The sequence below is a fragment of the Amblyomma americanum genome, chromosome 10, assembly GCF_052857255.1.
Source record: "Amblyomma americanum isolate KBUSLIRL-KWMA chromosome 10, ASM5285725v1, whole genome shotgun sequence".
Classification (NCBI taxonomy): domain Eukaryota; kingdom Metazoa; phylum Arthropoda; class Arachnida; order Ixodida; family Ixodidae; genus Amblyomma; species Amblyomma americanum.
In genome coordinates, this window is record NC_135506.1 from 5,812,678 (window position 1) to 5,825,815 (window position 13,138).

The 13,138-nt window shown below is 49.8% G+C and overlaps 1 protein-coding gene across 2 annotated transcripts in view; it reads right to left on the reverse strand.

Moving 5' to 3' along the window:
• TfAP-2 (transcription factor AP-2) overlaps positions 1-13,138 on the reverse strand; it is a 181,944-nt gene that overhangs the window by 9,702 nt on the left and 159,104 nt on the right. For both annotated transcript variants that reach the window (XM_077642024.1, XM_077642023.1), the window contains exon 6: positions 75-216. In XM_077642024.1, coding sequence (XP_077498150.1) covers positions 75-216 — 142 coding nt within the window. The remainder of the gene's footprint in view (positions 1-74; positions 217-13,138) is intronic.

Below are 13,138 nucleotides of genomic sequence, written 5' to 3' on the forward strand. Positions count from 1 at the left end.
TACGGTCGCAAGGCCTCGCGCACACCCACAGAAGGGACAAGGTTAAAAAAAAAAACGAAAGAAGAGTGACTCACTTTGTGGCAAGCAGCACTTCTTTTCTGCGGTAGAGGTCGGTTGGTTCGGCGTGATTTCTACACAGGTACTCCGCCACTTGTCTGGAAGGGAACTCGGTCTCGCAGACGTAACCGAAGTCCCGGGCTAAGTGGATGGCTTCGCCTGCAAGATGGAAGACCACAAGGCACCGTCAGATGGCGCAAAAGGCCTCACGACCACAAAAAAACGCCGCACGTCTATTTATCTACGTTACATTCACTAAACTGGCAGCGTCCCTTGCTTGGGACGCGCGGAATAACGAGGTCAAAGTGATGGAGATGATCACGTGAGGCAAGATATGCTTTTCATTCCTAATGTGAAGCCACGCTTGCTACCACACGTGAGAGTAACGGACAGCTTATATAAAACAAGAAAATATATTTGAACGAAGCAAGCGTTTTGCTAGACTGCGCACTGTTAGAACAGGGTACGCTATCTTTCCTTTGCGCCAGGATAGAAATGGGGACAAATTCCGTACACTCAACGGCACTTTACATTTCATTTCTCCAAGTGTTACAAAGACAGACGTCTCGATACGGCGGAACATCATACGCAGAGTAAAATTTCTGTGCTGCAAAGTTAAGGAAGGCGGTCGTTTTATTTTTATACCTATATAACGTCCTCATTCTTCGGGCGCGGCCCGCGTAGCAAGAGAGAAAGACAGCGATATTTTTAAACATATAAATAAATAGGGTCGATAACCATGTTCTGCTAAGATTCCCAAGCGTGGGCTGCTGGCTCTGCGGCCGCAACCCAACCAAGTTATAACAGCAGAATCTAAAAAACAGGAATTAATACGGGCAAGGTGTTCCTGGCCATCCGCAGTACGCACATTCTATTTCAGTTCACTCCATACTCCTCCCCTGGTTCATTAGCGTGGAACTGAATAGAACATAACTTATTTTCGTGAGGGCTGAGGGGACTAAAAAAAATTACAGGGTTGGACTGAAGTGTGCTTAAAAGCGGAAATGCGAAAGCCTTTTCCTTTCGTCTCTTTCTCCCTCCGTTTTTTAATCCTAAATCTTTGTTGCATTTTTGTTGTCTGTTTTTGTTTTATTTTTTTAATTTGTGTAGCGATAGCTACATTACGGTAGCATTCCGAGCCTTTAGCGTGGCGGCGCTGCAACCCTGTGGCTGCACCGCCACGCTGTCACGTGGTTGCTCACGTGGTGCGGAACAGCAGCCGGCGGCGCGGTGCCGTGGCTGATCACGTGGTTGATGTAACGAAATAAAGACAAAAATAAAAAGAAAGGAAAAATAAAAATAGCGAAGTAAAAATGAAAATAATAAAAATTCGCGGTGGTTTAGCTCTGGTCAAACCTGGAGTGACGCGATAGCTACAGCTGGCCGAGTGGAACTTGGCCACGTGACCAAGTTCCACTCGGCCAGCTGTAGCTACCGCGTCACTCCAGGTGTAACCATAGCTAAACCACCGCGAATTTTTATTATTTTCCTTATTATTATTTCCTTTTATTATTTTCTATTTTTATTTTATTTTTTAAGTTTTTTTTTATTTCATTACACATACATGCTGCTTATGAACTCTTCAGTGACAGTTCACGCGGACAACTTATGTCCCGTGACAAACTTCCGTCCACTATACTCACGAGCCTAGCACGGCTTACTCCTTAAAAATTCAAAAACTCATCTACTCGACGCGGATCGAGTAGCCGGTTACAAAAAAGAGAACGAGTATTTCAAGCAGAAAATGCCCACATCGTATATTCGCGCCGCATAAATCGTACGCGGTGGCCAACACCTCCTTGAGGCTAGATTGAGGTGACTGATTGGTGCTAAACGTACCCAGTGGCATTCGCTCTGCCCGAGGGTTTGGCCGTTATCCGGCGTCGCAGGCGAGATCGGTGTCGCAATTGCAGTTACACATTGGTCGCGTGGTAGACAACACACGGAGAACTTTCTTGATCATTGTCCAACTTCCTCGCCAGTGGCTATTTTGTGTTGGACATGTCTTCGTATTGCCAGTCTGCTTGTACCAGTGTAAATACGGCTGCGCTGGAGCACGTGCCAAAACAAGACTTCAAGCGCCAGAAAGATGCCATAAAACTCCCTTTTCGGCCCTCTTTCTTGAGTTTATCTCCATCTGCATTCTTCACAAGGGACTCGCATATCAACACCGCTGCCTTTTTATTTTGCAAAACGAAATGTCGTCATAGACTTGTTTCGTTTCTTTTTTCGAGCGAGAAGAGCCCGTTCGCAAGCAAATCAGATTAAAAGTTACTGGGGCGCTTATTGATCATTATGCGATGACAGACCGTTAGCATTACATCTTCTCCATGATATTTCTGGTTCTCCTCTACTTCTTGTCTTGTCTTCATATTTTCTTATTAGCCATTACGAATTTTACAAAAGACATTATTGGGGGGTTCTTCTCCCTCCTCTCCCTTTTGCCACCTGCCAGCCGTGGCAGGTGGGAGGCAAGTGAACACTAAAACTTCGCCGGACAACGCCGGTCACTTTTTCTTCACCGTGGGGCTTGTAATGGTGAAGGGTTAAAAGCAGATACAATAATATGAATCTTCCTATCCTAAATTCATTCAGCGCGTCGAGTAACCTCAGATATCTTCAGGATCCGCAATCCTGGCGTGTATTCCTGGTGGCCGAATGATGCTTAATCCTGGAGCCCGCTCCGTGATCCTGTCAGCATCCTAGTGGGCGATCAGTGCCCATTCCTTTAGTTCGATCGGTAATCCCGGTACCATCGTGAAGCTCATTCGGACTCCAGGTTAGGTCTTAAAGGCCTCGCAGGCACTACCATGTACAGGGTGCCCCATCCTCTGATGTTTCCCGATTTAACTCAGGAGGCTAACGGAAAGGGTTCAGCTCAAGTTAAGGACAACGCAGCGAGCTATGGAAAGAAAAATGATAGGTGTAACGTTAAGAGACCGGAAGCGGGCAGAGTGGGTGAGGGAACAAACGTGGATTAATGACATCCTAGTCGAAATCAAGAGGAAGAAATGGGCTTGGGCAGGTCATGTAATGCGAAGGCAAGATAACCGCTGGTCCTTAAGCGTAACGGAGTGGATTCCAAGAGAAGGCAAGCGTAGCAGGGGGCGGCAGAAGGTTAGGTGGGCGAATGAGATTCAGGAATTTTGTCGGGATACGGAGGCCGCAGCTGGCAAAGGAAAGGGCTAATTGGAGAGACATGGGAGAGGACTTTGTCCTGCAGTGGGTGTAGTCAGGCTGATGACGATGATGATGGGGCCAAAGGAAAACACGTACGATCCCACGCATGTGATGCAGCCTGCCGCCGACTCGACTCAAGGCAACCGATGGAAGCCAATCGGACGGCTCGCGTGCGAGACAAGAGGGAGATGAAGAAGAAAGAAAAGCGCTGCTAGCAGCGCTGGATCCTCGCGCGCCTCTGCGCATCGGTGGGCGGGCCCCCACCTCCGAAGTGCCTGTCCATGGAGCAATCCCGGGGCCCTTCCCGCGCATTATCCCTGTCCGCCGACAACAGAGTGATGCTGACGAAAAGCGAAAGCGAGAGGCAGGCAACAATGAACACCGTCCACAGGGATGCACACAACACGTCTTGAAAGAAGAAAACGACCCGCGTGTAAGCAGCAGACGACGAAGACAGCAGCCGACCTCTTCGGATGAAGGCTACACACACAACGATGCACACAAAGCTGTATATATCGAGATGCACGGAGCAATCTACAATCAAAGCAAGAACAGTGCGCGGCTATTAACTCGCGCGTTCGGAAGCTCGCCTTTCTGCGAAGCGGACACAAACCGAAACAAGCAACGTTTGCATTATCGCCGCGCCGCGAAGACAGAGCGTGCCAGGAGACGAAAAGTGAGAGGATGGGAGAGAGCAGCCTTACCACTCGGGCTTCATTCTTTGATTGACAGCGTCCTCGTTTGAGCGGCAGCACAAAAGCCGGGCGCGCGTCGAAATAAGCTTTCCCGAAGGCCGCGGAAAGCCGGCAAAATGCCTGGCCGATCGGCCACGGCGCGCGCCTGAGGGAAGCCGTGTTTAACATTCCCCGCATGGCGGCGAAGTGACGCGCTCACGTCTAGGTGGGAGGGGGGGGTTGTTTAGCGGTTCCTCCCGGTGCTGCTACTGCAGTTTACGACGCAGCACCTGCCCCCGCGCGCCTGTGCGCAAGGTCGGATCTGATGCAGATTTGCGTATAGGGTGACGGCATTCAAGGCAGTGAGTATGGAAGAAAGCCACAGAGGGGAAAGGAAGATACGCGAAGGCTAAACCATTGAAGGCTTGGTTAACAGCTTAGAGCTGCAGCTTCCGACCACGGCAGGGCGCTCCGGGCAAATCCACGGCCCACATGTGAGCAAAACAACGCAAGCAACTCAATCAAAGCAATGCAGAAGAGAACACGAGGGCCAGATCTATTCTTCGAGGCGCGATTGATTTATACACGCCGTGCGCCGCACGTCATGAACGTGCTAGGCGACGATAAGTTCTCGCCACCACAGGACACAAGCACCGCGGTACATGAACATTGCTACGTACAGTACTCACGGATTGAAATAGGACATTCGGAGCGCGTGGCCGTCGCTTCATGGAGCGCCGCCCGTAGACGCTCATGGAACCAAGGTGGTGCATTGTGGTATGGCGTGAGAGGGAGAACATCTACAAAGCAGAATTGTTCCTTCCAGTAGCCAATCAGCCGGCCTGTGGTTTACCACATGCCTGCGTGGCACTGCAAGGCTAGCGCTCCGAATGTCCTATTTCAATCCGTGAGTACTGTACATACCAGCGGTACCCCATGTGTAAAATGTACGGCCTGGTAGTACATGTGGTAACGCTGTGCAAACGGTGCTCAGAAGGGCAGGCTTAGACGAAGCGCCTCCAGCACATCGTGCAGACATAGCAGCTGGCATACACCGCACCTCAAGCTGTAAGCCAGAAATCGCAGCTGCCCATGCACAGTCCCAGGAGCATGAAGGTTCCCCGTAGCATTCCTTAAACCTAATAAAGATCCCTCATTTCTTTGTTTATTCTTCCTGCGATACCTGTCACAGGTAATGGAGAGTTTCAACATACAGCAGACATAGGCACGTCTGTCTGTCTGTTGTTGCCAGGAAGAAAGAAAAGGAAAATGCACAGGCCTGCCCACTGGCTCAAGCCGAGCCACAATCGCTACCACGTGCAGATGGTAGAAGAGTTGAAAGATGGGATAGAAAGACAGGATAGAAAAGACGCGCGGTATAATGGCCCAGGCCGATCCCGGAGGCAGTCATAGGCACGTAGGCATGCATCGGATTAACGAATGATCTTCTGCGCACGCGCGGTGGCAGGTGTGCACCCCACCTGGCCGCGCAGCGAGCAACCGGTAATCCGGCACATGCCTACGTGCTTAAGTGCGCGCTATGCTAAGACAAATATTGTACGTGGGTAGATGGCATGCATAGAATACTTAACCACGAGCGCTGTCACATAGCGCCCATGTTGATATATTGGATGAGAGAGAATCCCCCCCTCCCCCCTTCATTGTGACTAAATCGGCACGCCTCGGGCATAACTCCCAAGCGGGAGGTACAGGACTCGCGGCCGCTGCTGCAGCGTTAGTTGCTCGAGAGAATATGGCCGGTTTCAAAATTTTAGGAGACGCAGTTAAAGGTGCACTAAAGAGCGCGGGAGCTCCATCTACACGTTGCAGGCATTCTTAAACTACGAACTATTATCCTGTGCGGCCGATTGTCCTAATTAAATGGAATTAAACGTCCCCGGCTCCCACCTTTTTTTCAACTGACCGCGGTAAGTAGGCGGAGTCAACCAACGCGTGGAATGCGTTTCAGCCAGTCCCAGTGGCAGCTTCGCATTCACTGTTATTTTTTTTAGGTTTCTGTGAATAAACAGCTTCAGTCACAGACAATACAGCCGCAAATTAGGCCCACGGAAATAAAAATACACATGGACTCTTTGATTTATGTATGACTCCGCCGTTGGCAGAGCGGCAAGCCACGGCTGGACTGGCTGACGCGTTGGTAGACTCCTCCTATACCTACCGCGTTGAGTTTTAAAAAAGGCGGGAGCCGGAACGTTTAATCCCATTTAAGTAGGGCAATCGGCCGCACAGGATAATAATTTGAAGTTTCTAAGAATGCTCGGAACGTGTACATAGAGTTACCGCGTTAAATGGTGTGACGTAACAGCGTTATAGAGTGAATGCACATATATGTGAAACTGGTCATTTCCGCACTTTCATAGATTCCTGGGAGTCCTCATGCAACTCCTGGCGCAGTGGTTAAGCGGTGCGCCACTGCCATGAGATTGCAGGTGCTGCCACCGGTGAGACTTGTGCGACCCAGGTAGTTCTTCCCGAGCAACCTCTAGAGTCCAGTCATTACTTAACTGCCACCTTCCACGGTGGTCAGTTTGCTCACAGTCCGGTGGGCAGGTTGTGACGGCGCCACAAGGTCACGTGACCTAGGTGGTCCACCTAGGGTGCTTTTCCGGGGATTATCCGCTCACAACGCCGACAACACCGACGACGACGACGCCGGATTTTGTACAGAACGGGAAGCCTTAACGCTGTCGCGTGAACACGTTCGCTGTGCGGTGTGATGTGGCTACTTTTGGTGCATTCAAGGGCTTTAGTGCAGATGAGCCGCGCACGGCAGTGGGGTGGCAAAGTAGCCGCGGTCACCTCTTCGCTCCGTTACCTTAATGACAACGAGGCGATCCTTACATCTGAGGACTATTATATTACAACAGCGTACCTAAGCATGCCACTTGCGCGGCCTTAACCCCCCCCCCCCCCCCCCCCCCCTTCGGTGCTGCTGCCTATTGGGCAAAATGTTCAACAGCCTGGCCTTCCGCAGCGGAGAGCTAATTAAAGCTTGCGGCCAACCTGTCCTGCGATTAGAACGGATGAGTACCCCAAATCGTAACGGTCGCCGAGTTATAAGAGCATAGAGGTCGCAGAACGCCGGTCACGGAAAATGAGCTGACGGCGGGACGACATGCACGGAAGAAGAGTTGTGTATACAGCGAGGCGAGAGGGCAGGCAAATGTGCTGCGTAACAAGGCAAGGGACAAGGCGGTCTTTGAACTTTCACCGAGGAAGATGAATAGCCCGTTTGTCCTTTTTTTGCGGGGCACGCTTTGAAAAAAGGCGGCGCAATGAAAACGTCCGCGTATGCTCCACTCTAACAAGGTTTCTTCGCCAGTCGCGGTCACCGCAAGTGGGCTTAGTGGCTCCGCTCAAAGGCGAACCGCGCGCCAAGAGAAGAGAAAGAAACAGTATAAACACGATCACTGACGCATACAGAAAGAAAGAAAGAAAGAAAGAAAGAAAGAAAGAAAGAAAAGAAAGAAAGAAAGAAAGAAAGAAAGAAAGAAAGAAAGAAAGCGACACGTCGGAGGGACCCGGCGTTGTGCGCCGCTCTTGAGAGAAGAGAGTCGCCGAAACGCCGCAGCGGGCCAAGCCAAGCCAAGCGTGCGTGGCGAGCCAGTGGAGGCAAGCAGAGGAATGGCCTCAAATGCAATTACTACACGACCGCCACCCGAGCCGCTCGCTGCAGCAGCGAATCCCGCCACCGCCGGTAGTAGTCGCAGCAGTAGTAGTCGCATGCGAGCACGATCTCTTTCTGCAGCGCAAGCCGCTACTTCCAGAAGTCGATAGCGGAAAAAGGAAAGAAAAGAAGACTTGAAACGCCGCGCTTGTCGGCCTCGTTGGCTGGCCGGCTGGAGCTGCAGGATTAACGAGGTGGCAGCCCTGCAGTTTCTTTTTCTCTCTTTTATCGGGTAATTGGGCACCCGCTTTTAATCGGAGATCTGCCCTATAGCAGGCGCCTATAATTCGGTGGCGCGGGGAACGGCCGAAGAAGGATCCACCCCTTCTTTATTTTCCTCCAAAAGTATCATTTGTCCCAGACGTGACAAAAGCTTGTGCACTGGGAAAGGCGGCGTCGCTTTTACTATCTTTCTTACTTGTAAGAAGCTATTGCTTAGAAATGAAGTAAAACCGACACGGAAACTCGGCGCACCTGTTCGCGCTATAGCATGCGTCGCGTGCCAAGCTACACCCGTGCCAATAAAATAGCTCGTCTAAAGACAACGTACAGAGCACTAAAGTCGATTCTAAATTACAGCAATCTCCCTTACAAAAAATGGTCTGAAGACAGTCTATAGACTTATAGAATCTACTGCCTTGCTATAGATATTTCTTTTTGTGTATTCATAATATACGGACGTCTTAGATTCGATTGTCTTCCTACAGATATTTCTTTTTGTCTATTCATAGTGTATAGACTGTAATAGACTCCATAGAAAGTCTACTAAAAGTGTATGGCCATAAATCTATACATTGCCAGTAGACTGTTCTCTAGGATTTGTCTATAGAGAATCTATAGACTTTATAGACACAAGTCTATAGACAGTCTATAGAATGCCTCAAGAAATTTTTGTAATTTGTAAAGGCGATCACTGAAAAAAAGCATTTCTTTATAGGGAATGAATTTGATGTCTGACTGTGTGCAAAGGTCACGACTGACAAAGTGATTACGACAGTGAGACCGGCAACTTTGTTGGCAGCGGCTGGTGGACTAGTTCGTCTGTCGTCGAATGGTTTAATGCCCATATATGCGCAATTCGCCATTCTCGTCTTTACATTCATAAATGCGCGGGAGTCCTCATTTATACCCTCCTGGTGCAGTGGTGCAGCAGTTGAGCGATTGGCCACTGCCCTGCGATGGCAGGTGCTCCCAGCGGTGGGCCTTGTATACGGCCCCGTATGCTGTTCCCGAGCGACCAATCATTAATTTAACTGCCACCTGTGAATGTGGTTAATTTGCACACAATCCGGTGGGCAGGTTGTGATGACGCCGCAAGGTCACGTGACCTAGAGAAGGAAAGAAACAACTCTATTGCCAAGGATTTTTAGATCGTGGCCGACACATAGGTGCACCCCCCCCCCTTTTTTTTTTCCAGGATTTCTTCGCCGGGTATTTTTCGCTTGCAACTCTTCAGCCGACGACGACGCCGCCAAATATTCTGCAGAACCGGCGTCTTAACGCCATCAGGTTAAAATATGTGCCACCAGTCAGCCCAAGCTGTTATCCCAGTGATAGGAAACAACAGTCAAAAGGTGGCAAAACGGGAAGCTTCATGACTTGTAGCGTCTTTTTTGCAACGAATAACAGATTGAAACGTGAAACGATCTTCACAAGGAGAAAAAACAACAGCGTGACGTCAAACGAGGCAGCTGCAATCACTTTCAGCGGTTGCGTGGTGTCAAGTCTTACGTCAGGATCTCGAACGGCTTGGCACGAAATACGAATTAATTAGTTGAATCGCCAGTTCTGCTAAAAAAGAAAAAAAAAGAGAGAAAGCTAACGTTTGCTATACTGCAACTTGATCTCAGGCGGGAAAGGCGCTTGTCTTCGCGTGGGTACCTATGCAAGGCGCTCAAGGAAGGTTCGACAAAACTTTCCACTGAGTTAGAGCCGAGACCATGTCGTCAGAACTGCCACAGTCGTTTGTAACGAAGCCCTACAAAACTCACACCTCGGTGGAACGCTGTTTGATGGTGCTAGCTTGATGGTGCCAGGTGTTCCGAAGTCCAGGGTCTTGAAACATGACCATAGTTACATGCTGTGCCCGAAGCTCAGTAATATTCTTCTATGCATGAACGCGAGGAAAAAATTCACTGCAGTAGGTACTACGTTCGACAGACTGCACCTCATTACTAACAAGCACAGTATTCCAGGAAACAACGACATAATTGGGTTTACATGAGCCCGACAAAATCCGGGTCGAGTAGGCTCTCGGGCTGCTGTCGGGCTCATGTATACGCTAGGGGGTCGAGCTAAGCGACCGTCGAGTCGGCCTGGGCTAGCCTCGACTGCAGAGGGTGGGTTTGACTCGCAGCCCCCTCCGCAGATTACATTCAATCCTCTATCACGCTTTAATAATAATAATTGGTTTTCTGGGGAAAGGAAATGGCGCAGTATCTGTCTCATATATCGTTGGACACCTGAACCGCGCCGTAAGGGCGGAAAGCATTTTCTGCAGGGGAGAACAGAATCAGGCGCCGGTTTACTACTCGTGCGGTCGCGCCTTACAGGGCGCGCTGCGAGAGTCGACTCGCTAGTATCGAGTTTATGTAAACAGGCAGTCATCGAGTTGGGTTAATCTTACTCAACTCGACCTCTGTGTCGACCCGCCACTGTCGGGTTCATGTAAACAAGGCTATTGCCTCTGGTAACGACAGACGGGTTGTCGCTGCCTCACTCTCATCATCATCACTACGCCCTCACTATCACCATCATCGGCCCGGTTCATCCGCTGCAAGATAAAATCATTTCCCACTGACCTCCAATCTGGTATGTTCTGCGGTCGCTATCCGCTATCTTCACCCGACTACCTTCTGCCCCCGGCCAGGCTCTCCCTTCCTTTGGAGTCCACGTTTCCCCTTATCTGTCCCTTATGTGCTAGCCGATTGAATTTCCCCCTTATCCCGTCCGTTAGGACAGCGAGCGTTTAGACCTCACCGGACTTGCAAGAACAGCGCGAGGTGCCTCCCATGTACTACTCATATACATCGTAACGTTAAGCCGCGGGTAAGTTGTTTCGCCAAAAGCGTGCCGCGGCACTCTTGTGCTTTTATTTTGTTTCCTTTCTGCATACGACCGGGTACACAACGTTATTGAAATTCCAGCGACCGGTGTGGTCGGTGCCACGCTGCTTTTAAGCGGCACGCGGCGTTGTTTCATTTTCGAGCAAAGTGAAATCGAGCACAGCCCCAGCGGCAGCCGCTCCGTGACTCGCGCTGCATAATGTGCCAGTGCAATCAGGGGCTCCGCAGCTGCACAAATCTGTGCAACGCTGCGCAAGCACGAGCAGGCACGGGCGTCTGCATAAGGGGGGGGGGGGGGGGGGGGGGGAGCAACTCGAACCTGTTCGTGGGTGGAAGAACGGTTCACGATTGTTCGGTGCGTGGTGCACAGCTTGCCATTCCCGCCATGAAACGTTGAAGGGAAACTGAGTACAACAAGGTAGAATTTTCTTTCTAGTAAAAAAATTCGATAGTTTGCCATTTTATGGCTTTGTTGATGTTTCTTCAGTACCAAACAAGCCCAAGAAATCTGGACGAGTGCTTCGTCTGCACTGCTGCCACCTTACGCCGCGTGGCGCTTAACACTCGAACTAACGGCGGAAATTTCGAATGTTCAGTACATCCCACTGATTTGCAATGGCGTGAAAAATAGTTGGCGTGAGCGCAGTAAGCACTTCGTAGGACTGAAAGAAAGATTTTGCGCCTAACACACACCACACACAGAAAGAAGACGACACCACGGGCGCACACTTCAACTGTTTATTGAGGGTGAAGCACTCGACATATATAGGCCACGAAACAAAACACCGCGCATGCGTACAAGGTAACATGAAAAAAACACTAGCTGATTAGGCGCGATAAAAACTTGCGCTCAGCCTCATAAAGAAAACCCGATGTATCACTAACACAGTTAGGGCCCGCAAGTAATGCGATAGGCAAAAGCTTGGCTGCCAGAAGAAACATGGCCAGCGTTTCGTGAAGTGTGCCACAAATGTGGTTTATGAAATTCCTCTGTCCTGCGGAAAATCCTATATTGGACAGACGGGGCGTTGTGTCAATGACCGGCTTAGGGAGCATGCACTAGATATAAAAAATAACGAAGGTGAGCGACTTGTGGTTCACTGCAGAGCCTGCACCGATTGCTTCCCACGGTTCCGTGAGGCGAGGATTTTGGGTAGAGGCAGGTGTCAGACATCCCGAGAAACTCTGGAAGCGTTCTACATCAAGGAAGCGGGCCCTAACTGTGTTAGTGATACATCGGGTTTTCTTTATGAGGCTGAGCGCAAGTTTTTATCGCGCCTAATCAGCTAGTGTTTTTTTCATGTTACCTTGTACGCATGCGCGGTGTTTTGTTTCGTGGCCTATATATGTCGAGTGCTTCACCCTCAATAAACAGTTGAAGTGTGCGCCCGTGGTGTCGTCTTCTTTCTGTGTGTGGTGTGTGTTAGGCGCAAAATCTTTCTTTCAGTATGCAACACCAACTAGCCCAGCAGTTAACTCTCCTAAAGTATACTTCGTAGGACAGACACTGCAACGAAATGAAAGAGCCGGCCATGATAGTGTAGTCACTATGTTCGCGCAGAATCTCTCGGTATTCTCTGTTTTTCTCAAAATTTTATGCTTGAAATAGCCCTTTGAGTTACGCGATGTTCGCTATTAGTGTCCAAGAGATAGCGCTAGTTGTTGAATGTCAAGGAAAGCTGGGCATGGTATGCATTTATATGTGATATTTTTTTTTCTCGCCACTCGATTCAAACGTATGACGTTGATGATGACGTCGAGAACCCTGGGGACTCCGTGATCACCAAATGGAAGTGAATGGCGGAGCAGCCTAGTCTCAGAGATCCGGAAATGAAAGTTGAAGTTGGCATCACCGCGCTTATACTTAAAAACAGTGTGTGACGGTGGCAACCGCCTTTCGTTTCTTGATAACTTGCTCACAAAAGCTCTACTTCCTCTGAAAGTAGTCTTATTTGTCACCAGAACGCGATAATCATTTGAATCGATACAGACCAACTTCAATTTGTTCCCAGTGGCCCTTTTAAGCGCTGGTCAATCGGAAAGCGATGTCGGCTGGAACGCGGCGAACTCGGTTCCTGATTGGCTCGCGCTATGTAACAACCGGAACTGCCCCCTGTTCTAAGGAGGCGAAAGCGTAGTAGCGCGTATATTAGTGTAGCGCCGGGCATATCTATCAGAGCGACGCCAAGCGTTAACAGACGAAACCGCGTTCCCGGTTACGTGCACTGGCTCACTCAGCATGCGACAAATGTATTGGTAAAACGAGGCGCCGTCTCATTGTCGCGCAGTTTGCCGAGTGGCGAATGGGCGTTGTACACTTCGCTTAGTTAATAAAACAAAAGAAAAGAAAACAAAATTTAAAAAATGGGTCGACCAGAGATAAGCGAAAATCCCGATTTCGGGCTCGGATGATCGATGGCCCCCGATGTCGCACACACAAACACACAGAACCAGTCGACGCCAAGCACGCCGGG